A 27,582-nucleotide genomic window follows, 5' to 3' on the forward strand; every position below is an offset into this window, starting at 1 on the left:
CAATTATATAGTCACCATCACTGTGACAGTGCCTGGAAGGTGACTTATGGGAGCCTATACTGCTGTGCCTGTGACTGTGAGAGGTCGCGTGCACGAACAAAGTGGACGGGCAACTTGTCCACTCTGTGTGTGTGTGTGTGTGTGTGTGTGTGTGTCATATGCTGATGGGGGGTACCGCATTAGAATGAGCTCCAGATCATTTTCCTGGCTGATCAGAGTGCCGCACCGGCCTCTGTAAAGTTACAATCCTTTAGGAAAATCAGCCATATTTATCATTACAGATATTAAGATGAGCAGCACAGAGGCAGCGGAGCACTCAGAGAGTACCGTCCGGCAAGCAGGTGAGTGATAGCATTTCAATCTGCTTTCCTTTCTCTACACCTGTGAAGACAGTTTAACCACTTAGACCCTCTAGTCTAGAGTTGTATAGTAAACTGGACCTGAGTTGGCTATATCTCTACTAATGGACTGCTATTTTCCCCCTGGATACAAATCTCTTAAAGCCGAGTCTGTGGCGCGTTGTGAGTTTGTAGATCTGCAATTTTTTGCGTATTTCCCAGAATATCTATATGCTGCGCGGGGTTCAAGTGGTTAACTTCATAGAGACATATATTTTACAGAACATTGTGGTCTAGATGGAGGTTTAATTCTTTAAATCTTTAGTGATGTTGAGGGTGAACGCTGACTTTTCTTCTGCACAGACAGCAAGCTTTGTGTTTTGTATAGTAAAATTATACTATTATTATGTTTGTTTCATTGAGTGCTTATTTAGTAGTTTTTACAAATGGAACCATATGGATTATTTAATTCCTATTTGTACACTATCTGTCCTACAAGTGGATGAGGATTTTCTGTTAGACATGGAGATTGTTCGCAAGATTTTCAAAGATTAACAGATTAGAGAATTCAGTCAAATAGCCTACAATAGTGTGAATATCACACATACTGTACACAGTATAATTTAAAGCAATGTTCCAGTTCTACAACAACATTATTTTTCGTTCTATGAAAACTATTAGCCTATCATACTTTTAGTAATCTAAATCTAAAATATATAATTAAAATGTATATATAATTTAAAAGAAAAAAACCCTATGCTTATTTAGCCCCTTTTCAGAAGGGGAATTGTAATGCAATCGTTGCCATTTTGTCCAACATGACAGTATATTACCATTTGGACATTCATTTACGAATAAAAAAACACAAAAAGGAAATAAGTGGAGATAAGAGGTTTCATGCCCGACAGCAACGACATGTTAGCAGTGTGTCAGTTGGTATGTGTCGCACCAGGATGTCGCCTGGGGCTGTTTGCAAACCAAACGTTCCGTGGCCTGAGGCCGCGGCCGCCGAGACAAACCAGTCTGCCGAATACGGAACCCGGCTGGGAAAATGTGGAACTTTAGATTTGGAAAGAGCTTGTATGTGCACGCGTGAGAGAAGTGGATGTTTTGATTGTCTGTTTTCTATATAGACCTCGAATTGAAATGCCAAACATGTGTTAGTACATCCGTCTCTGTGGCTCACATGAAACCTTGCTCAGTATGACATTCCCCCTGCTGCAACATGCTCTAGTCTAACCCACTGTTTGTATATTTGAAAAAGAGAAAATGTATTTCTTAAATGAGAAGGTTTTCAGTTATTTTTACGTGATCATTGGCTAATTCCATGAATCACCACAACTTTATTTATAAAACCCTTTACTTGAGAACTTTACAAAGTGCAGTGACACTGGAAAACAATATATCAAGTAAAATGGAATAGCCAATAAAGACATCACTAAAATATCTTGGAAGAAAAGTCTGCTGAGGCTAGAGAAATGTGTATTGAAATTATTCTGTTATATAATTATATTATAATTCTTATTTTGAGGAGTTACACTCATTCACAGTGTCCAGCCCAGTAGCAGTGGTTCTCAAAGTGGGGTCCAGGGACCCTCAGCTAGGGGTCCTTGAGGGGTATCCGGAGAACTCGCCAGTTTACCAACTCGCTGCAATTTAGTGCATTTTTGTTTTACTTCACCTTCATTTAAATTGCATTGAATTGAGAGAGAGAGAGAGAGAGAGAGAGAGAGAGAGAGAGAGAGGATAGTTGTTTAGAGTTAGCACTAGAGAAAGAATGCTAAAAGTTTAATCACCAAAGTACCGAAACATGTAATTCATTAGTAAACAATATCCTGAAATAGGTAGGCCTACTTATCATTGGTATTCACATACTCACCTTTTTATCATTATCTCTAGCTGACAATTTAATTGCACAAAATAATTTGATCACTTTGGAAATTAACTATAAAATCTGTGTGTTTGACATATACCACACTGATGAAGACAGCATGTTAGCATAACGAGGAAGAATGCTCGCCGCGGCGACTTGGTAAACTGGCGAGTTCTCCGGTATCCCCTTGAGGAGGTTCCAGGGGGTCCCCGGCTAGATTAGTTAATGTGGCATCAAAATCACTTTAACCTCTTTGACTCTACAGTATATACAACGTCTATTAGAAAATATCAGATCTACAATTTGAATAGTTTTATATCGAACACTAATCTTCTATGGGGGTCCCCTGGCACATAACCTTTTCAGGTGGGGGTCCGTAACATGAAGAAGTTTTAGAACCACTGCAATAGAAACGCATGCTTTTGTATGAACTCTGTGTGTGTGTGTGTGTGTGTGTGTGTGTGTGTGTGTGTGTGTGTGTTATACTACATCATCAACACAACAGGCCGAGTTAAGAGCCTATAAAAAGAAGAGGTTGCCAAGGCTACAAGCTTATTTGCATGTTGTGATCATTTCCATACTGGAAGTTTTGGCTCGCTCTGCCTGTGTGTGTGTGTGTGGTACAGGTGCTGGTTGGTCAGTTTTCATAGTATGGCTCCCACTAGGCACGGTGCCCAGCCCAGACACCCCCAGGTTAATTTGACATTCAAATCATGCAAGATTATACCTCTGAAAAGCAGACCTTTGAACTCCCATCTTCTCCTATACTGTTCTCTCCTGCATTTCACGTCCAGCTTCTAACTACAACTTTTACCATACTGTGCGTAGTAGTAAATATTTGTCAATGCATACATTTTTGATTATTACAAAGATCATGATGATGTAACAAAACAATTATTGAAAATATGGTCACTTTGCCACTCGTTTCCCATTCTCATGCGCATACAATCTATACGCTGTGATGCCATGTGTTGTGAGCTTTTAGATATGCTACTTTCCATTCATTTTAGATTAAAGTTGTTATGGTGGAAGTATTGAAATTGAAATTAACGACAATAAAAAAGCGCAGTTCTATACATACTGGTATGTAAATATATTACATTGAAACAAAATTGTGGGATTAGAAAAACAAAAACAATTGCACTATGCAAGTTATAATAACTGATTCCCACCCTATGCAAGTTCTATGGGGTTTAGTCAACAACGAGGCCATTGCACCGCAAGCCAATTTCTGTCATAATATACAGTAAATACCTGTGTTGTGTTGCCAAGTCTGCTCATTCTTATTTGGGCTTGTTTTTCTGTAAATATTGGTAGCCTACAGTAGTTGTGGGTTGCAGTTTTTCGGGCTTGCTTCTATAGTGTAGTTGCTTATTTGGGCTTTCTTCCTAATGTTGTTCAAACCATTGGTTCTCAAGCATGTAATTTGTCCGCAGACCTCCATCTGTGTTGTGCCACTGCTCACTCAATCACACATACACTCGAGCTGTCGTTCATACAGAACCAAGGCCCGGGCCTTAATTTACAGGCCTGTTGAGAACTCTACCACTGGGTTCTGTATGAACTGAGTTACAGGACACTATTACCAGTAAGACGCCTGAGGGCGAGAAGCGTGCACTAACTGCATTTTACTGTGGGAGGAAACAATTCAAGGCCAACATGTGGCACAGGACTATAGGCTGATTCACATGGGTACCCTGTGTTTTGGTTAAAAACTGAAAACCAGAGGAAAGTAAACAAAAGGGGGGTTGGGAATTATGTAGGGAGTGCAAGTCTTAAAAGGTGGGTTTTGAGTGTGGCTTTGAACGTGGTGAGGGTGGGGGTAGCTCTGCATGTTTGTGGGAACGGGACTGGCAGTGGGAATTTCTAGTAGGTTGGCAGTGTCCGACCTGAGGGAGCGGGAGGGGACATGCGGCTTTGGATACATTCAGAGAGGTACAGTACGGGGGGCCTGGAAAGTGAAAGTAGTCTTTCTCTTGACCAGAGCTTTCATCTGTGCTTTGTCTTGTGTAAATAGCCTGCTTCTGTAGATTCAACAACACATGTGTTCAACGGCAAAAAGGGAGTATGATGAACTTGTGACCAGTAACGTTATCTCGTTATCACGTTATCTAAAGCAGCCAAAGCTATTAGAGTCTTTCTGAAATACATTCAAACTCCTGTTGAAATAAACAGAGCAGACACATTAAACCCAGAGTGTTCATTTAACACTTTTAACATGTTCTGGTGTCCAACACCAAATTGTTTCACCATAGTTGAAAATAAATAAATAAAAAGGTCAAAAGTAACTAGAACAGCCATGCCATGTGTTGCCATTTTTGTCATGCTTTATAAGTGATTTAAGGGTCCCAGTTTGGGTTTTGGACATTATGGCCACACACTAATCGTCAGGGCAAGGCTGGAATGCTTGAGGATAAGACGATGCCTTGATGAATGATCTTATTGAATCCTACTGAATTGTTTTGCATTGTATTCATGTGTGCTACTGTATAAAATCTTTACACGTATGTCCTTTTTTCCACACAGATTTAGAACACAATGGAATTGACTTCACCCGACAAGTAAGTAACATTATGCTGAACGTTATGCACAAAGCTTACACAGTGTTCACACAGTGTTCCCAACTGAAATATAGGGAAAATAATTCCACGCGTGTTGTAGACTGTATACTAATTATTGCTATAGTCTGTTTGTGATTACAATTGGAGAAAAAACAGGATACGTGATAAACAAGTGAAATTGGAATGAAAATAATAATAAATGAGTAGACAAAAGTTTAGCTAAAAAAATATAAATTTGAAGCTGATTAATGGGTTCCTGATTGGATGACCTTCGTCCACCTGAAAATGTATTTTCTGTTTATTAAAGAGCTGGAGAGATGGGGAGACTCCTGTTACTGAACAGTCTATAAGTGACATGAAAAGGGTAATGGCGGTTTTATGGTGTTATTTAGCACAAACGGAAAAATCTGGTAAAACCACTGTTGTAAGGAGATGTATAGAGCATCTGCATGTCTCTTAGTGCAGTGAACTTCTGTGTGATTATTTGCCATAATCATATTCAAAAATGTATTATTTTCGGCCAAATACAGCGAGACTGAGCGTAGGGGCGTGTGTCAGCTATAGGTAACAGGGGTGCACGGCCAAAAACGTTTGAGGACCGCTGCTCTATACTAGCAAAGCCAGAATGTCAGAATATAGGCCAGGACTTGTTTTGATTTAACAAAATATAGGACTTTTAATTTGTAATTAAACTTGTAATTTACATTACATACATACAAAACATAATGGCTACAGAAATACTTGACTTGATGCTATTTGAAGTGGTCATTAAGTATCAGTTGTACATTTTCTGATGAGACTGTGTAGTGTCCGAAGTGGGGTGGAAGCGGTCCATGTCTGTGCTTTGGCTTGTGTAAATAGCTACAGTAGGTGATGTAGATTCAACACTAGTGTGTGTTCAACAGAGTGTGTGATGAGCTCGAAATGATTGAGGCACTACACTACACTGTCTCTCTGTATGTGATTACCCTCTTACTGTAAGTTGCTATGGATAAGAACAGCAGCTAAACGCCTAAATTCGAAATGACTTGTGACCAGTAACATCTCCAAGTAAAGCAGATGTAGCTACAGTGACAGTATTTCTGAAAAGCTACACTCCCGACAAAGTAAACAGAACATTTAAAGCTGCTATAAACAATAATAATAATTGTAATTTTAATGACTTTTTTTTTGAAAAATCAGGAAGTAGACAGGCAAATTGACCAATGACAAAGCTTCTAGGAACATCTTTGAATGCAGATTGCAGCCGCTAGATTTTTTTGGGAGAGCGTTTTATCCATTGCTGGCTGTCTGAATATACAAAAAAGATAATTACATTTTTATGTATAGCAGTTTTAACTCACAAACGGAAATTAATGGAATCCCTAAAACAAACTATAACATTCTTCGGGAAATGCTCAGCAGTAATGACTACGTCAACTTGTCGAGTCGTAGCACTGAACATGTCAGGTATAGTCTTTATTATTCCATTATTCAATTGTGTATTTATCTACTGTAGCATCTAGCCTAAAGCAGGTTCATGTCTCACACTCATGATTAATCATGTCACCTGAGCCAACCCTCACTTCAAAGCAACATCAGTAGAAAGACCTGTTAGAAAGGTTGATAGACTAATTATTAGTCTATCAACCTTTCTAACAGGAAAGGGAAATGCTGTGGTCTATTAGTCACTAATAGACCACAGTATTTCCCTTTTCTTTCTTTTTTTTATTTACATTATCATACTGAGTGATTTCCGGCACCAAATAAGGACAGAGGGATGTAAATAATGTCCATACAACGTAATAGTAGCCACACATCACACCTGTTGAATTAAGTGAACACAAAGATTTGAACAAATCAAATGGATTTGTCATTTACGTGTCCCTGTCGCAGTGAATTCTCCACACACTCCCACTATATATAATATGATTTGTTTTTATTTTGACGCAGTATATACTGCACATACTGTACATTAAATTTGTCCTGAGTTATATCCTAACTATTAGCAGTGGGCTGGTGCCTTTAATGAGGTATGTAGTATTCTGGTTTCTGTATTACTGGAGTTGGTGGTTTAAAGAGGCGCTACAGTAGACCTATCGGCCTAATGTATTGTGTTAAGCATGCATGCATTTAGTAGCATTGACAAGTTAAGACCAATTAACTTGACAATACTTATTGAACATGGTTTATGTCTAGTTGGAAAATAAAAGGATAATTTAATTGGGATATTTTCTGTCTAAAGATGTCCATATGTAGATAGCTTGCGCTGCGATATGAAAAGCCGATTGTTCGGTTTTGACAGTCAACCCAGAACCTCAGGTGAAACTGACTTTCTGGTCTGCCCATGTCCGCGGGACAATCCAGTGGTTGTTTATTTTTCCACATTGTTGACGTCTAATTAATACTTATCGTCAATAGTTCAGAGCTATTTAGATAGTTCCTCAAATAGTCTTCTTGGCTTTGAACGGCTCTTCTGTCATTCCTGTCCTTAATGGGAACTTACCACAGGTTCAGGGGATGGGAGGGGGTATTTGCATACTGCCCTGCCCGAGGGGAGGGTGAGGGCTTTTGTTTAAAAAGTGGAGCGAATGGTCTCAGGGTATTGAATATGTGCACACTTTGTTTCTCCTCACTGAGGTTATATGTGGTTAACGAAAACTAAGCTGAAAAATATAGGTTTGGAAAAACTAGACTTAAAAAACGAAACAAGAACAAAAATGCAAAGTAACTGAAACAATGTTGTATATACGTACAAAAATGCATAGCCACAACTATGTATAAAGACAATATCTTTTGTTTTAAACTTTGTCAATTTGTAAAAATGTGTCAACAAGCCTGCGGGGGGGGGGGGGGGGGGGGGGGTTGGGGGGGAGAAGGTTCATGCAGTTTATTTCAACTAGACCTGTACGTGCCCGTCGGCAACTGGCCTACTTGGGAACGACTTGGGAACCAATAATACAGCACCCAGTTAAACTATCTGTGTCCCTTTTGTGCCCATACTGTATATGGAGATCTCTGTAGTATGCAACCCAGGCACCCATTTTAACTGTCTGTGTGATCTCTGTATCTGCCTGTCGGCCTGTGTCTGAAGAGTGCAAACTGACTGTGAAAAGTGTACTGGTTAAGTAATCAATTGTCAGGTTGGGGGTTGCCATGGCAATCAATTGGCAGAGGCTGGAAATTGCACAGGTGAGGGGACTTGGTTTATAGGCCCACTGGCCTAAAAGCCTGTGGTGGTTCTGGACAACCGTGGGTCCGACCGACTCGATACCGGGCACTACACTCCCTGCGGTGGTGTGGAATGTGTGTGTCGAAGTTGAAGTCGGTGGGGCAAACGGTTCTCGAGTTACGTGCATTACAACCGTACACGCACGCACGCACGCACGCACGCACACACACACACACACACACACACACACACACACACACAAAACTATGTATTTTCAACTTAAAAAGGTCTAGTCAGATGCTTCAAACATGTTGACACTGACAGCGTGACTGTAGCCCTATAAGGACTGAACTGACAAAAACAAGACCTTCATGCACTTGGCTTTCCCATTACATCTCCACAAAACCAGACCAAAACAGGACGAAGGAGCTGGACTCTCTTCTTGGGGAAATAAGATTGCTTCTGAATGCTGTGGAGGGTGCTCAATTGCATCAGAATATGCAATTGCAATTCCTTCCGGTCTATACCATCTCCAGTGTTTTGTTTCAGAAATGTTAGTTCTTCTTGTGGATGCTGCTATATTTCTCAAAAACTTGTGTGTGTGTGTGTGTGTGTTGTGTGTTGTGTGGGTGTGTGCCTGTCTTTGGTGTCTCAGATAAAGACAGAGGACTTGAACGACTCACCCCATTCCACCTCGTCACTCAAGACATGTCACCTGACGCAGAGCTCATTGCTGCCTCTGCCTGGACAGCTGACTGGGGTAAAGGCGTAAAGCTAACCTCGCCTCACCAGGCGTTCCACCTCGGAGGAAAGCCTGGTCTCTGTTCCAAAAGTGCCCTGTGAACCGGTATGGAACGGATGATATCGCTACGTCATGTTGTAGTCATTGTTTTGTAGTCATCAGGCAGGAACAATCAAACAGAACTTTATTTTCCCTCAAACCGGAAGAATAAGAATAAAAGCTCTCGTAGCCTGTAGCTTTTATTGAGAAAAAAGAGGTTCCGGAAAATTGATGACTAGTACAAAACAATACTGTCTACAACATAGGCGTAGCGATATCATCCGCTCCCGACCGGTTCATGAATCCGAAATGGAATGGTGCCCAGGCTAGAGTAAAGCTAAAGCTGTAGCCTACTACTTCCTTTGCGAATCCATATTTATGTTGTCCAATCTGTATGGTAGAGTATATGCCATGAACAATATAACGTATACAATAAGAATGGTTGTATTTGGTCTCCCTGCTCTTCTAGTGAGACATTGGTTTGACACAAGTCACAAGACCTAGTCAGTGGTACTGCAGGTCAAAATACAATTTCTCCCCAGAGAAAGCAGGCAGGCTCTATTAGCTGAGTGGTAAGAATCTCAGCACTTACACAGAAGACCTGCATGGGTTCAAATCTAGAACATTCGTGTTACACAATTGGACTTCTACCCTGAATCTATTACACTGTTATTTTTTAACTTGTTTGAATATTATAAATAAACTAGAGTGGTGTCGGTTGGGGACTGGCCTACTTGGAACGATGCAAGTTGGAAATGAATGCCCCATACCCCAGATATTATGTCTGTGTCCCTTTTATGTGTATTTTTTGGAGTTATTTATCAGGGATGCCCAAATGTCAGAACACATTGTGTCTCAACAGTGTATACCACCAACTCAAGTCCGGGCACTGAACTGAACTCCCTGTGGTGGTGTGGAACGTGTGTGTCAAATATGAAGCTAGTCAGATAGATGCCATATGCTTCAATTAGATTGTTATGGCACTTTGTACAAAGTTACAATGTAGACTAGTATCTGTTGAATTAGTATCTGTTAAATTAGATTGTTATGGCACTTTGTACAAAGTTACAATGTAGACTAGTATCTGTTGTTGTGTTGCCAGCAGGAGTTGCCGTCGTTTCACCAGCAGTTGGTTCTAATGCCTCCATCACACCTCTCATCCTCCTCCCCCTTCCTGCTGTCACAGTCACAGAGCAGTCACCAAGGTACATGCACACACACACACACACGCGCACGCACGCATGCACCCATGCACGCCAAACATGTCGCACCAGCTCCTTCTGTTGGTTTAACCTAGTTTTGCAACAGACACATGAACAAACTTTGAATGGAGAAAATATATTGAAAGCAGTTGGATGGGAGTCTGATCTATTGATTGTCTTTAAAAGGGCACTTCACCTATTTTCAACCATACCTTCATATAATTGGTTCTCGCTAATAATGCTGCTCATACTACGATGCCACAATCGCAGTCTATACTACACACTCAGCTTTTTAAAGGCATCGTTTGACTCTGCATTTTTTAGGGACGGACAGTGGTGAGTCATTCCAGAGAGTAGGGACTCAGCGCCCTCGCTACGTATACACGATGATGTGCCAAAAAGTGCCAAGCCGACCCCTCAAAATAACAGCACAAATAAATGCGAGTGGGGCAACCCAACGCAAAACCTTTTGTTTTCAGCCTTGTTTTACATGAAGGCCTTCGTTTGACCCAAGTAATCTCACATTGACCTTGGCGGACATGGTCAAGAACTGCTTCTATTTGTTAAAGCCTGTGTTTCCTTTGTAGCGCTACTTCAACAGAACCTGCTGTCCCTCCCCAGCCAGAGTCAATCTGGTCTTCTACAACACCAGCCTGGACTGGCTTTGGCTCCACAGGTAAACGCCACTTTAGCCTAATCACTTACAGTATACAGCATGTCACTGTAGGTAGTGTCACCCAGCAAGGACAATGTATACTGTTTGTATAAACAAAGTTATAGCCCTAAGCCTTAGTTGTACTTATTTGTGCGTGGGCATCGTGCAATGAAAAGTGCTTTAGGCCTATGTGCTACGCCGTGGCACATAACACAGCGGTCACGTAACTGGTCACAGCGGTCCCCAAACGTTTTTGGCTGTGCACCCCCCATAACATCCTGACAGTTTTCTGAAAAAGCTATGTTTCTATGTCAGTCGTTCTTCGTTCTTTTCTAAAATAGCAGACCTACAAGCTCGTAGCACGCCACTCGGTGGCGCGCTATGAGCTTGTAGATCTATTTATCAATAGCTAGAGCATAACATAATGCTAACACCAAAAGGGGTTCCCGCCCAAAATGGGCTAGCTGACTCACCCCCCAACACCAAGTCTTGTTGCATTTGTCCGAAATAATGTCAAATAATCACAGAATGTCACTGCACTGAGAGGTATGCAGCTCCTGTATACTCCCGCAGCTGCTCTATACATCTCCTTACAACAGTGGTCTACCGGATTTTGCCTTTTGTGCTAAATAACACCACAAAACCCCCATTACCCTTTTCATGTCGCGCACCCCCTAGAGGGCATTCGCGCACCACAAGGGGTGCACGCACCACAGTTTGGGAACCCCCTGTGCTACGGCATGCAAGTATAAACCTGGCATTAAAGGGGATTATATTCTTTATATATATTTTAATATTTACATGTTTTTTTTTATTAGGCCTATTTAGACCTCAAACGATGTTAACGTCCACATCAGACCTGTGTCTCTTGTTTCAGGCCATGAGTCGCTCGGGTCTGGCAGGCCAGTCGATGGACAACCACATGGACATGTCCCACCTGCAGATACCCAAACACATGGCGGCGACGCAGCAGGAAGAGCCCAGTGACCTGGAGGAGTTGGAGCTGTTCGCCAAGGCCTTCAAACAGAGACGCATCAAACTGGGATTCACTCAGGTCCGTTTTAGTGGCTGTTTGTTTTGCGACTAATATTAGTAGTTCTAGAGTGAACATTTGAGATGTGAAATGATCCTTGTCTATTTGCATGGTTTATCAAAGTGTGGTTCCCAGCTAAATGTGTTAATGTAGCATGATTTAACCAATTTAACCCTATACATCGGCTATATTAACGCTATATGCATTGAAACATTTATTTTACAACACAAATCTTGCATGGCCCTGGCACAAAATATTTTCTGATGGGGGTCTGACTGCAAATACATATTCATTTGGGTGTCTTTGACATGATTTCTTTGTTCAGTTCACCCCAGCCAATGAAATGAATGACACAGCTGTCCCGGGAGGAGTAAATATCACATCCATTCTGTAGTAGTAGATCACTATAATATTAGTCAGTCAAACCAAACCCAATTATCACATCCTCTCCTCAAAAGAGTGACTTCTACTCTCAGTACCCAACGCAATCCATGCAGTGGCAGGAAGTACTGGTGAATCCTCGGTTTGTGGCCATGCGGGTGTTAAATGAAATCCCGCTCATCCATGGCAAAATGAGTTTACACAAGCTATACCGACCTTAAAAATCCTTGTTCATGTTTCATAATATAATTCCTGTTATTCAACTATAAAAAAACATGTGTGTGTGTGTGTGCGTGCATACGTGTATCTTCAAACAGGGAGATGTAGGCCTTGCGATGGGGAAACTGTATGGTAATGACTTCAGCCAGACCACAATCTCCCGCTTTGAGGCTCTCAACCTCAGCTTCAAGAACATGTGCAAGCTGAAGCCTCTGCTGGAGAAATGGCTCAGTGATGCAGGTATACTAGTGTACAACATAATGAAATAGATTAGTTTGGGGTTCTACTGGAGAAATGGCTCAGTGATGCAGGTATACTAGTGTACAACATAATGAAATAGATTAGTTTGGGGTTCTACTGGAGAAATGGCTCAGTGATGCAGGTATACTCTACAACATAATGAAATAGATTAGTTTGGGGTTCTACTGGAGAAATGGCTCAGTGATGCAGGTATACTCTACAACATAATGAAATAGATTAGTTTGGGGTTCTACTGGAGAAATGGCTCAGTGATGCAGGTATACTGTACAACATAACGAAATAGATTAGTTTGGGGTTCTACTGGAGAAATGGCTCAGTGATGCAGGTATACTCTACAACATAATGAAATAGATTAGTTTGGGGTTCTACTGGAGAAATGGCTCAGTGATGCAGGTATACTCTACAACAGGGGTCACCAACCGGGGGTTCGCGAACTACCGGTAGCTCGCGGGAACCTTTCGAGTCGATCGCGAAGTGTCAGACCCATTGGAATGCAAATGCTTGACTTTCAGGCTGCTCCGTCTCGCAGCCTCGCACTGACTGAATGAGAAGAGCAGCCGGGCGATTCCCCGTCATTTGCATTTTGAACGGATCGTTCACGGAAGTGACCGGATCGGTTTCGTTCACCAAAAAGAACTAGTTATTTTGATTCGTTCGTTCATGACCGACTAAACGGCGGTGAAAAGTTGACTTCACTGACTGATTTATAAACGGCTTCGAGTCAGTGTTACTTCCATGTTGCGTAGCACTGTCCAATCTTTGGTATCTTTGGCAGCAGCAGCTGTAGGCTATTTTGTCGCGTTAATGAAACCAAACGCTACACGCGGTGCAGGATTATTATTTCATGTGAATCATGTCAAAATGAAAAGATGATGATGTGGTTGGCACACAGCGCAGCAGCAACGCAGCACAGCAGCCCGAGAACACAATAAGAAATATAACATTATTATTCTCCTCCTCCTCCTCCAACAACTCGATAACGTTCTCATTTTAGTTTGTTACTCATTTTCTGAGCCATGCAAATAAACAACAACCAGCACTGACTGGAGACGGAGAGGTTCATGTGCCCTGCGCGTAAAGCTTAGCCAGAAACAGGACAGTCACTGCGTCAGCATGGATGTAGCCTCGGAAACCCAGACGTTATATTTCCAGCACAGAGGTGAGGGGGGGTATCGCACGCTGAGAGCCACATACACAGCTGCATTTGGTTTTTAATTAAAGGCGCGTTCTGAATATACCAGTCTGCAATGCAAACTAATAGCCGAGTGCACTCCAGGGAATATGCATAGGGAAAGAATGACTTCTGTCCGTGACAATAATCAATGCTACAGTTTGATTTCTGTACACACGCACACATAGAGCAAAAAATATGATAAATATGAAATATGAAAACCTGTTGAAGTACAACGCATGAGTCAATTAAGTAGCTGCTTTTGTATCAAACCCTTTCCTCTTTACTGAGCCTACTGTCATTGAACTGCTGTCCGATAAAATGCAGGATGTGTTTGCATTAACTTCAGATATTTAAATGGAGATTATTGGATTAGTAAGTGACTGTCACCTGCAGGTCAGCGCTAAAGAGAAGGAATTTTGGTCTCTTGTGAGCAGAGAAGTATCCCCTGATTGTGTCGTGTGCACTGAAGCTGCATGCCTATACTTTGGTTCCACGTACTTATGTGAAATGGCCTTTTCACAAATGAAAATAATAAAATCCAAGTTTAGAACTCGTATGACTGACTCACATCTTAATGACACCCTCAGACTGGCAATCACTAAATATGAACCAGATTTCAAAACGCTTGCAGATAAAGTGCAGTCACAGCAGTCTCATTAAAGGTGGGCTGACCCTGAGAGTATGTCACCATATCTGTGCAAATATATATGGTCATGTTATGCCTATGTCATTTGAACATCTGCCAATGTGAATATTCATTGAAATGAGAAACAAAATATTTCTAATACTAATTATTTCTAATTTGTCTTAATATTATTTGACATTGATAATATAACTTACTATAAGTATTTATTCTAATTTAAGCTTTAGTCTTTGTGTGGATGTGTGCACATGCATTGAGCCTGTCAGAAATAGCAACAAAACAAGTGTTTTTTCTAACACGTTTTAGTGGTAGATCTTGGCTTACAATTGGGAATAAAATGGGCTCTTGGGCTTGAAAAGGTTGGTTACCACTGCTCTACAACATAATGAAATAGATTAGTTTGGGGTTCTACTGGAGAAATGGCTCAGTGATGCAGGTATACTCTACAACATAATGAAATAGATTAGTTTGGGGTTCTACTGGAGAAATGGCTCAGTGATGCAGGTATACTCTACAACATAATGAAATAGATTAGTTTGGGGTTCTACTGGAGAAATGGCTCAGTGATGCAGGTATACTCTACAACATAATGAAATAGATTAGTTTGGGGTTCTACTGGAGAAATGGCTCAGTGATGCAGGTATACTGTACAACATAATGAAATAGATTAGTTTGGGGTTCTACTGGAGAAATGGCTCAGTGATGCAGGTATACTCTACAACATAATGAAATAGATTAGTTTGGGGTTCTACTGGAGAAATGGCTCAGTGATGCAGGTATACTCTACAACATAATGAAATAGAGTAGTTTGGGGTTCAAATGATGGACGGGTTTAATAGTTTTCCGATAATATCTTGTTCAAACGAGATAATATCTCGTTCAAACAAGATAAGCTCTGTGGTATTGGGCTTAAATACAAAATAATAAAAAATAAAAAAAAAAAATTCAACTGAATCCCCCCCGTGAGTAAAGTTAGCAATGGTAATTGGTAACATGAATGCGACCAAATAAGCCTGGTTAATGCTAAAAGATTGCTGAAATAACAGGAAACTATACTATGAATGATTAAAGTCCATTTTGTCTTTCATGTTAGAAAACTCGCCCAATGATTCGATGAACAACTCTGCCAGCCTGCCACCATTAATGGAAGGTTACGGACGCAAGAGAAAAAAGAGGACGAGTATTGAAACCAACATCAAGCTGACACTGGAGAAGCGCTTTCTCGATGTGAGTCAATTCATTCTGTTTGACGGTGTCATAACTTTCACATGGATGTCAGGCTTCCTTGTACAAGAGAGCACAGGGACAGGAAATACCTTTGGGGTTTTTACCTTTCAAGACGGGTTGCTATGTACAGTATATAGCAACATCCTTTTTTGAATAAATATTTGAAGTTTGGTCAGGTCAGGATTTAGAAGGCTTTTTTTAGAATCGGCTTCAGTCCTAAATGGGTTATTAACTGAAAAATAACAAATGTAGGCTACAACATTTTAGCCTACATCTGTACCATGTATAGGCAAAATGTTGAGGTGTCAAATTAGGGGGTTTGACGGCCATAGCCGTCATCACAAATGTGATTAGGTCAGCACATTTGGGAAAGTGGCTATGAACGAATTTAGCACAAGGAGTGTTTTTCGTGCAAAACTAATGCTTGGAATGGATTCAGAACTAAAAGTTGAAATGTGGATATACAAGTTGTTTGCCCAACAGCAACCATATAATATAAATTATTTGATAAAGTATACTGTAATTGTCAAAATCCCATCATTGTAACATCCTTCAATGTTAATTTCATACTGCAGTCATCTCTTTTCTATCTATGAAAGAACAATTTATACTTCTTAAGACGTTAAATGGTGGTCGTACAACAGAGAATAACGTAAGCAGAAAATGCCTCAAATATAACAGTGAACAGACTGAATTGAGTGAAGGAGGGAATGGCCACCCAGGATATAGCCTACTGTTCTCCTGTCTTTTCTATATTTTAACCAAGAATCTGGAACAATGTTTGGGTCCAGCAAATATGTGCATATCCTACCTTTTTTCAAATCGAATTGACGCACGTGAGACAATGAGATTTTGTATGTATTAATTGTTCCCAGAACCCCAAGCCCAACTCAGAGGAGATAACACTGATCTCAGAGCAGCTGGCCATGGAGAAGGAGGTGGTACGAGTGTGGTTCTGTAACCGTCGACAGAAAGAGAAGAGGATCTACTGCCCGGTGGCCAACCTGCCCATGAAATCACACAGCTTCAACTCCAGAATGGTCAGTTCCATTACACGTCATTCATTATATGTTTACGTTATATTCATATTTTGTCAATACGTTACCATTGCACCACTGCACAGTGCTACTACTGCAATGCTACTACTAACGAGTTACATTTACTTAATTCACTTTTTGAATAAATTGTAGCCTACTTGTTAGAGTAGTTTTAATGCAACATACTTTAAACTAAGTATGTTTGTGAATTTGTTTTAACTTTTACTCGCTTTGGGTCACATGTACAGTGAAGGAGTAAAAGTAAAGGTTTAAGTAATATAAGGGACAATTTGATTGATGAACTCAGTATTGACTTGAGTATTCTTTTTCACTAGATACTGTCTTACTCTTACCCAAGTAATTATTTGGATCGCTTACTTCTACTTGATTGTCGATTCATTATTATTTTAAGGTAACAATACTTTATTTTGAGTGCAATTTGTCTCTACATTCTGTATCCTGTATGGTTTCCTCTCTGTTTGGATTAAATTAGTATCCTTAACTGAAAATATACTTTCTGTTTACTAGCATGTTGGAGATGGAGAGACCCCTGTGTGAACACAGTACAGCAATGATTACTATCTGAATACAGAACTGTAACATATACAGTAACAATACTTTAAGCATATTTAAGCATTATAAAATAATAGAATATCTTGTAGAAATTGTCTGCATTTGACAGTTACAAGTATTACTGTAAATTGCAATGATTGGAGCAGGCCACATTTCCAAGCACCTTGCAATCTTTGCACACCATAGAACATCATGGTTCAAACATTTTCATGTCAAGGACGCCCCAATTGATTATGTATTTGGCCGCAGACCCCCAGAAAGATGCTGTACAGGGACCCCCATAAGAGAATACTACATGTTGTGAACTTGTAGATTGCCTACTTTTGATATAGGCTAAAATGGGACTTAATTTAAACTGTGACTCAGTGTTGCCGAGGATCCCTTGGAACCCCATTACAGATATCCTAGCAGTCCCCAGAGCCCACTTTGAGAACCACTCTCATAGAGGAGTGTGTTATTTTTAACCGAATAGCAGAAAACTGCTGCTCCTGGAGATACTTTGATAATAAAAACAGTATATTAGTTGTTACATATTGTCATGTGATATTACGTATTGTCATGCACACTTTCATGTTGTTTCAGGCCACGACATCCAGGTCCTACAGTCCTTCAGGAGGAGGCAAGTGCCTTTAGCTCATTTGTCAGTAATACTGCACAGCGATATCCTGAGTGTTCCTTTAACCACTTGAACCCTATAGCAGTGGCCCCCAAACTTTTTCATGTCAAGGACCCCCAAAATGACACTAATTAGCCCGCGGACCCCCATTTGAAAAATATATGCCAAGGACCCCCATAAGAGAATATTTTTATGGCTCTAGCAGTGATTCTCAACCATTTTCATTTCAAGGGCCCCTGGTTTGACCTGAATTAGGCTACGGGCCCGTATTTAATGGCATTTCTATCTCTGGGACCCCAATTTATATTGTAAAATCTAAATTAATTTAACTCTGAGAGTTAAATGGAACCAAATGGACCGTACTTTATACCTCATACTTTAAATGCTTAGTATGAGGTATAAAATACAGCAGCCTTGTGTTCATAAAACAGAAACATTGGGTATTGGGTAAGACTGACGTTATGTATCTTTCAGGACCTTTCACTGCTCGTCTCAACAATTACTCAATGGCTCTGGTCTCAGGTGGATATTTTGACATAATTATTATTTTTTTATGTTGCCACTACTGTTGGAGCAGCCATAAACTACACAGGTTCATCTCGATGTTCTGGGCAGCTTTGTAATGTTAGTGTTAGTAAAAACTAAAAGCAGGTAAAAGAGTAACGTTTGAGGCAGACTAACAGACTATCAGTCACTCTACCGTTCACTGTAGTAGAAGAGGTGCGCCTGGTGAGGGTTTAAACCCCACAGCTATGTCGAGTCTGACTACAGGAAATACGTAAGCTGCGACCATGAGACCCGTTTCTGAATTCGTCTATAGCATCCCTATCATGTGGCTAACATCGGTGAGGTTGTTTAATTCGTTTTGAGCAAGGATTGGGCGTGTTCCCTCCTCCGCGTCATCAGTGCCCATACCCGAGGTGGGGTTGGCGAAAGGGCCTTTCTGTGTGGAGTTTGCATGTTCTCCCCGTGTCCCTTAGGGTAGGTACCCTCACAAAAACATGCTGTAATCCTGGTCTCTAAACTTCCTCCCCCTAGCCAGGGGGAGGGGAAAGGAACTGGTCGGAATAACGTGTTCCTTCCACGCGCTGCGTCCGGCCGGGGAAACTGTCCCCTAACTAAGTGTTTAGTCAAGAAGTATTTAGGGTTTAAGTGGTTACAACACTTTTTGTTCCCAAATAGACTTCGTAATAAAGTCCAAAATGTGTCATAATCCATGCTAGTTCCATTTGCATTTATATGTCTTCTGTCAACAAATGCTTGCACAAAAGGAAAACGTTGACCTCTGCTCTATATTTACAGTGTCTTGAAACAAAGTGTTGTGATTTGGTATTATAATAAAATGTCATTGAATTGAATATGCATGGGACTGGGCACTAGCCTATGGCACACTAGGCCCAAATCAAACCATCTAAGTCAGAACACCATCACCAGAATAGTTAGTCCCCGTTTCCTTCATTCAACCTAAAAACAAAGATATGTTTTGAGAGGCACCAGACTTGAATAACAATCATGAATAGGCCAATATGTAATAACAGAAAATTATTTCCATTATGAAAAAAAAACAAAAACAAAAAAAGTTGTGTGTTTCAAGGAATTAAATACTATCAAAGTAAGAATGACAAAGACCTGCGTGTAAAAAATAAAATAAAAATAATTAAAAATATGCGTGTCCTTTAGCCTTGCTTCTTGTTTCTGGTTTGCGGTATGTGTACACAGTGACAGGATCACTGTGAATTGAGTTTCATATTTGTTCTCTCTCTCTTCTAGTGTCATCCAGTTCATCTCCTAACAGTGCAAGCCGCGGAGCCTCGCCTAACACCCTGTCCTTAGCTTCCACTACGCTCTCCTCTCAGGTCAACCAAACCTACAGCTCACCACCAGGGTAGGAGATTCCCTGCACACCACTGACACATATAGGTGTTGGGAAAATTACTGTAGTGATTTAGTAACTCGTTGTAGTTACTGGTTATTACTCTCAAAAAGCAACTTTTAAATAAAAGTAACTTGTTAGTTGTTACTTTTCAATGAATGATACAGGCATAATATTGACATGTTGATCAAAACAGATATCTCAAATGTCTCAATGGAATCAATCGTACCTAATACAGTACATCTCTGTAGGAGTTGCCAGCTGTACTAGTACAGGTTGGTAGAGCCGGTGCATGATCACTTGTTCAGGGAGTGCAACTGGGAGGATAGCATGCGTTAAGTCCTGGTGACACTAATGATAATGAATGGAGTCAGTGAAAAGAAGTGGTTATCGACTACCCCCCTGGTTATCGACTACCCCCCCTGGTGGAGGAAAACGCACAGAGCGTAGAGCGCCCCCTGGAGGAGGAAAACGCACAGAGCGTGGAGTCACAACACCCCCTGGAGGTGAAAAACTCACAGAGCGTGAAATCACAGCGCCCCCTGGAAGAGTAAAACTCACAGGGCGTGAAGTCACAGCGCCCCCTGGAGGAGTAAAACTCACAGAGCGTGAAGTCACAGCGTCCCCTGCTGGAGAAGAAACATCAGAGCTTGAAGTCACAGCGCCCCTTGGAGGAGAAAAACCCACAGAGCGTGAAGTCACAGCGCCCCCTGGAGGAGTAAAACTCGCAGAGCGTGAAGTCACAGCGCCCCCTGGTGGAGAAGAAACATCAGAGCTTGAAGTCACAGCTTCCCCTGGTGGAGAAGAAACATCAGAGCTTGAAGTCACAGCGTCCCCTGGTGGAGAAGAAACATCAGAGCTTGAAGTCACAGTGTATCCTGGTGGAGAAGAAACATCAGAGCTTGAAACATCAGAGCTTGAAGTCAAAACGTCCCCTGGTGGAGAAGACACATCAGAGCTTGAAGCGTCCCCTGGTGGAGAAGAAACATCAGAGCTTGAAGTCACAGCGTCCCCTGGTGGAGAAGAAATCACAGAGCATGAAGTCACAGCGTACCCTGGTGGAGAAGATACTGAGGAATTTCTAACTCCCTCACCAATACATCTCCTCTCGTTCACCCCGGGCATGGTGGACCTGATAAACATTGGAACAAAGTCGACCCCCCTTAACAGACGAGTTTACCGACTGACGGCGCCCCATATGTCAAGCCCAGCTCCAGATTGCCTAGAAAATACATTTGATAACTGATATGAACAGGGTCCATTATGCGCAGCAACAAACATGTATGGACCCCATGCTTCTAGAAAGCCTGGTGTTTCAATCATTGCACAGGTTGAGGTTCACAACATTTCTACTGTTATTTCAAATAGAGTGTCCAACACAAGGAGTGGTCTGGAGAGAGAATGCTGTTTGGTCACTGTACCTCACAGGCATCACAGCCCCCAAAAATGTGACAACAAGCTTAACCTTGCCTTGTTTAACATCAGGTCACTAACAAATAAGTCCTCCTCTGTAAATGATATAATCTGTAAAGAGAAGCTAGATATAATCTTTCTAACAGAGACATGGCTTGGCTCGGATGGAGCTGTTCTCCTAGCGCCAGCCTGTCCCGCAAACTACAGTTTCATTCACTCTTTTCGTAAGGCTAAGAAAGGAGGTGGACTGGCAATAATTTTTTCAGACACGTTAAAATTCAAGGCTCTGACCCTTGGCAGCTTTACATCCTTTGAATACCAGGCCACTACACTACTTGGTCAACCCTCTATGCCAATGATTAGCATTTATCGCCCGCCAAAATGCAGTAAAGCAATATTTCTAACAGAAATATCAGAACTTTTATCTATCTGCTCCACTAACTATGACAGAACTCTTATCTCAGGTGATCTTAATCTTCACCTGGATGATACTACAGATGCTGTGGCTATGGGCTTCTTAGAGTTATTGCACTCCTTTGAGTTTATCCAACATGTTGTTGGGCCTACACATAAACATGGGCACACTCTGGACCTGGTGATTTCTAGAGGGCTGAACATCACTGTGGAAAGGACTATTGAAAGGCCTGAGCTATCAGACCACTATTTGCTGTGTTTTAATATGACTGTCTCTGATCTAGAGAAAAACATCACGGAATATACCATAAAAAAGCGTTTTTTTAGCCCTTCTGCAGCCGACGAGTTCTCTCGTCATCTGGGGCCCCCCCTGCCCGATACCCCCCCAGTAAATGATATGGTTCAAATTTTTAATCTTAAACTAGAGTCAGCTCTTGATATAGTGGCTCCTTTGAAAACAAAAAAGAAACATAACACCAGAATAACACCCTGGATAAATGAGCATACACGCTCACTGAAGCAAGAATGTCGTAGAGCTGAGCGAGCGTGGAGAAAAAACAAACTCACCATCCACCTAGAGATTCTTAAAAAGTCAACAGTCGCCTATAACAAAGCCTTGCGTCTAGCAAGGCAGGCATATTTCTCTGGCATTATTAATGAGAACAAGAAAAATGCCAGAGTCCTATTCTCTACCATTGAACGACTTTTAAACCCCCCCCAGTCCTACAAGCAGTCATTCCCGGCCTCTAAAGCTAAGTGTAATGAGTTTGCATGCTTTTTTGATAACAAAATCTTTAACATTAGAGCTGATATTATGAATGGTGCTGCTGCTAGCGCAAACCCTCAAACAGCAGCTAATGGTCCCAGAGTAGATCTCTCCAGGGGGAGCCTATTAACGTTCTGCGCAATTGATGAAGATGAACTCCGCAAAACCATATCACAGATGACATCATCCTCCTGTTCATTGGATAAAATTCCCACCACCTTTCTCAAAGAGGTCTTGGACAGTGTGATTGGAGATATCCTAAAAATTGTAAACAGCTCTCTACAATCAGGTGTCTTCCCAGACTCACTGAAGACTGCTGTAGTTAGGCCCCTACTCAAGAAACACAATCTTGATCCCTCTGTTTTGGGTAACTATCGACCCATTTCAAATCTACCCTTTCTGGGCAAGGTTTTAGAAAAATGCATCTTTCATCAATTGGATGTGTTTCTACAGAACAATAATGTGCACAACAAATTCCAATCTGGCTTTAGGAAAGGTCACAGCACAGAAACAGCACTTGTAAAAGTAATTAATGATCTTAGGGTGTCTGCTGACAAGAAACATGTATCTGTTCTCCTACTCCTAGATCTAACGGCTGCATTTGACACGATTGATCATTCAATTTTAATACAGCGTCTGGAACACTGGATAGGCCTGTCTGGTACGGCCCTGTCCTGGTTTTCCTCCTACCTATCAAACAGAAGTTACTTTGTCAATCTAGCCGAGTTTGACTCAGACAAACACGACATCAGCTCTGGTATTCCACAGGGCTCGATTCTTGGCCCTCTGCTTTTCTCCTTGTACATACTGCCATTGGGCGAACTCATTACCAACCACGGAGTCAATTTTCATTTCTATGCTGATGATACCCAACTTTATCTTTCTGTGGCTCCAGATGATCCCTGTGCTTTAGACCCGCTGTTGACCTGTCTGTCTAGCATCAAATGTTGGATGAGTGAGAACTTTCTCAAGCTAAACGAGGATAAGACAGAAGTTCTCATAATCGGTTCTAGTGAGCAGAAAGAATCAATAATAAGCAGACTTGGTAACCTGACTGTAGAAAGTAACAGTAAAGTAAAGAACCTGGGGGTTATTATTGATTCTGAATTGAATTTCAATTCACACATTAATCATGTTACCAAGATTGCCTTTTTTCACCTTAGAAATATTGCACGAATCAGAGCCTATTTGTCCTTGGACGATGCAAAAACGCTAATCCACGCCTTTGTTTTTTCTCGGCTTGACTACTGCAATGCACTCTTTTCAGGACTGCCTAAGAAAACAACTGACAGACTACAACTTGTCCAAAATGCAGCAGCCAGAGTTTTAACTAGAACTAAGATGAGAGAACATATTACTCCAGTTTTGGCATCACTGCACTGGCTTCCGGTTGTTTTTAGGATTGATTTTAAAATTCTTTTACTTGTCTATAAAGCTCTCAATGGTCTCGCACCTTCCTACCTACATGACTGCCTGCCTAAATATGTCCCAAACCGCCCCCTAAGGTCTTCCACTGCCGGCCTGCTCGCTTTGCCAAAAAAAATGGCAACTAAAAAACACGGGGAAGCAGCTTTTTGCTTCTACGGGCCGTCGGTATGGAACAAGCTCCCACTGTACCTTCGTCAGGCAGCCTCTGTAGACATTTTTAAAGCTCAGCTCAAGACCCACTTCTACAACATTGCTTTTAATTGATCTTTTATTTTTTTATTTTTTGTTATTCATGTCCTCACTGCATTACTGCTTGTTTTTAATGTTGTTGCCATGCTTTTCTTTTATCCTCCATTTCTCTGTAAAGCACTTTGAGCTGCATTTCATGTCATGAAAGGTGCTATACAAATAAAGTTTTATTATTATTATTATTATTATTATTATTATTACATCAGAGGAACCACAGTGTCTACAGTACCTCTCCAAACCAATCAGTAGGGCAGTGACCGGTATACATGGGGGCATAATAATAATAATAATAATAATAATAATGATGATACAATCAAGCAAAGTTGCCTTTCAAGTTTCAATGATATTTGGCTTACTGGTTGATGTTAATGCTTATAATGGACTTTTGGCTAACTGGGCACAAATGAACTGTAATAGCTTCATAGCATTATACTTAAGAGAACTAAGATATTGTGTTTGTCTTTCAGGTCTTGGTACCGCGCATGGAACCCGACAACATATCACCATTGAGACACCTTTGGTGCCCTCCAAAATGCAGAGAAAGAGAGAGACCCATGTACTGTATTGTATGAATCTTTTGAAGTGGAACGCACAGATGTATTATTTGGGAAGGATGCACAGCACATTGAAGGATCTAATGGGAAAAAACAACAACAACCTTTTCTAAGTGCAGTTAATATTTGAGAAGGACTTCGTAAGCAAGCTGGACAGTCAGTGGAATAAAACGTGTTCGTAAATCATGACATAAATTTTCTAAGACCTTCTTTCTAAGGTTGAAGTCATGGATTCATTTTTTCCTCAGCACCTCTGATTTTTCTTTTTTGTTGTTTTAACAACTCTACATCAGTTTGAATTACTGAAAGGGGACTGTATCATAGACACCACACGCATAGTGTAGACCTCCTGTGTTCATCATTATGCTAATGTTTATGCAGTGCCTGAAATAGTTATATGTCTATGTATGTATTTTCATGAAATGATTATGTTTAATGTGGGTATAAGAAGTTGTCTGGCCATTAAACATACTGAGATTTGAGTAATTTGGCTACACACTCAATCAAATCAAATCAAACCCAGGCTGTTTGAGGTTTATATCAAATTTAGCACGTTCAAATTGAGCCATATTGATATCCAAACACGGTTACCAAGTTTGTTTTTAGATTTCTTAGGGGGGCTTTTATGCCTATATAATATAATAGAATTGAACCCGGTTTCCTGAACATGTGCTGACATTTTCACCATTGAGCTATAGAGTATGTAGCTGTAGAGTATTAACATACTCTACCATATAGATTGGATAAAATTACATTTTATTCATAAAAACGTTGAAAAAAGGGTACCTTTGAAAAACAAAGAAAAGGTCCTGCACACTGTCAAGACACTTGCCAAAAAATGTTACTCTTTATTAGGTCAAAGTCAAAGTCGAAAATGATTAGTCACACACGTTACCGCAGTGAAATTTGTTCTCCGCATTTGCCCCATCTCTTGGAGCGGTGAGCCGCAGCGTGCGCCACGCTCGGGAATCATTAGTTGATTTGACCCCCAATCCAACCCAATGACGCTGAGTGCCAAGCAGCGATGCGATTGGGTCTTTGGTATAACCCGCCCGGGGATCGAACCCCCGACCTCCCAGTTTCAGGGCGGACACCCACTAGGCCACTGTCTGACGTTTTGGTCACTTAAGACTCTAAGCGACCAAATGTCAGACAGTGGCCTAGTGGGTAGAGTGAAGGTGAGATGAGATGAGATTCAATTTATTGTCAATGTACAGTACAAGTACAGCACAGCGAAAGGTATTTTCGCATCTCACCAATGGCCTTAGAGCCTTCATCAGTCTGTCCTGATGAAGGTCTAATTGACCGAAACGCAACATTTCTTTTGGCAAGTAGCTGACCTCTCTTCTTTGTAGATACCCTTTTTAATATACAGTATGCTCTATTGCCCTACACACCTGTCACCAGCCTTTTGAGGTGTGCATCGGCCCTTTGCTATAAAATAAATTAGTGACATAGTGCCGCTTTAACCCAACTACTGTAGCTAATGTTGTTTATGTTTACTGCTGGGCTGAACCCATGACCATGGCCTTCCCCACATTTTGTCTTACCCTCTACGTTTTTTGTAAAACACATTTGCTGTCATAGTTTGTTATGTTGATTGCCTATACGTTTTATACAGAATTAGAGGACACTTTTTAGATTATACCTAGCACTAGCAGACCACCATAATATTTGCCTAAATGTGTTTTCGTTTGTTGAGTATTTACTGTGTTGAATGGCTTGTAGTAAAAAATAAAAAATAAATGGGGAAAAGAAGTAGAAGGAAAAAGAAGCCTTCAAAATGCAGTTTCAACGCACCGGTAAATGAATATAAAATGTGTTGTATTGGATTGCATTTCGAGCTATCTCCATAATAACATCCTCATCTCCTTTGTCTCCTTACAACCATTGTGCCTAATTAATGCTCGATTGTATGATGGTATCGCATGCCCAAAATAGCCAATAAGCTTGATTCTTTTTGGCGTATACAACAGCATCGTACGACTAAGTACACATCAGGCTTTCGAAGGAAGTATATCTCAGGGAGTCATTCACTAACTCCTGGCATTTCTGTTATCATGTATTTAATGTTATTAAACAAATCATGGACGCGTGTGTTTGGCGTTTTGTCAGCATCATATTATTTTAACGTTCAAATATTTCCAGCATATCACCACAAACTAAATTGTATTTCCTTGTAGATAACGGCAGCATCATCACATTGTTGCATTATTATTCATTTAGCCCATTCTTAACGGGAACCCATTTTGGTGTTAGCATCACGTCATGCTTTAGCTATTGAAAAATAGCAGATCTACAAGCTCATAGCTACGAGCTTGTAGGTCTGCTATTTTTGAAGGGCGACGTGTTATAGTTCCCAAAAAGAACTCCACGTCTGTCACACAGACAGAGCCCGTGTGTTAAGACCAACGTGACTCGTCTTCATGGATATAAACTCACGAAACAACACCACGCAACAGCATAGACTGCAGGACTCCTCCACCATTTACCAAGCTATCGTCTGCTACGTTAGTTGACAGAGTAAATTGTCCGTGGCCACGGCTAATATCGCTAGCCAAACGCTAGTAGCCAAGCACCAGAGCGCGCTCACTGTACACGCGTCGCTCGCTTAATAATCATTCATTTCTGTATCAAATAATACAATCAGTTCAATAGCAAATAATTTATGGACAATCCAGTGGCCCAGTTCATCTAGTTTAATCCACCTCTCTCCTTAGTTACCTTCTGTAGATCCTCCATCATCTCCATCACTTCGACCTCCTCTGCTGCCTCCTGTCAAGTACAAATATTACCGTCATAAGCTGTAAGAACCCGATTTTACTGTCTATACTTAACTTCTTCCTTGCTTTATATTTCCTTTCAATTTTCAATGTCTATTTTTGGTTGTGGCTCTTTTGGAGCGGGACGTTTGAGAGGTGGGAGGGGTGACATAAGAACCACTGATTTCAATGGCTGTCTTGTTAAAGCATGTTTTCACATGGATTTCTTTCAATAAGCTACTTCACCAGTATGAATTATATGTAGATCAGCCACAGCCCGTCTCACCTCTGCCTCCTCGTCCTCTTCTCTCTCCTTCTTCACTGTTCCAGCTGCTGCCTCCTCCTCCACTGTTCCAGCTGCTACCTGCTTCATCTAAACAAACATAATCAGACATAGT

At 41.1% G+C, this 27,582-nt stretch overlaps 1 protein-coding gene across 2 annotated transcripts; it reads left to right on the forward strand.

Annotated features, from left to right (window-relative positions):
• The first annotated feature begins 254 nt into the window (after window positions 1-254).
• On the forward strand, window positions 255-25,055 carry pou2f3 (POU class 2 homeobox 3). Of its 2 annotated transcripts, none has more exons than XM_080779691.1 (12): window positions 255-341; window positions 4,738-4,776; window positions 8,589-8,683; window positions 9,807-9,909; window positions 10,494-10,582; window positions 11,439-11,615; window positions 12,293-12,434; window positions 15,366-15,499; window positions 16,375-16,539; window positions 17,692-17,728; window positions 19,496-19,610; window positions 24,336-25,055. In XM_080779691.1, exons 1-12 carry the CDS (start codon window positions 290-292, stop codon window positions 24,376-24,378), a joined length of 1,191 nt encoding a protein of 396 aa, XP_080635817.1. In that variant the 5' UTR covers window positions 255-289; the 3' UTR covers window positions 24,379-25,055. The 2 variants fall into 2 exon arrangements, with proteins under 2 accessions (XP_080635817.1, XP_080635818.1); XM_080779692.1 differs by having other exon boundaries at window positions 9,810-9,909.
• The last annotated feature ends 2,527 nt before the right edge of the window (window positions 25,056-27,582 follow it).

This window comes from Protomyctophum bolini, assembly GCF_963924005.1.
Source record: "Protomyctophum bolini genome assembly, chromosome: 13".
Taxonomy (NCBI): Eukaryota; Metazoa; Chordata; class Actinopteri; order Myctophiformes; family Myctophidae; genus Protomyctophum; species Protomyctophum bolini.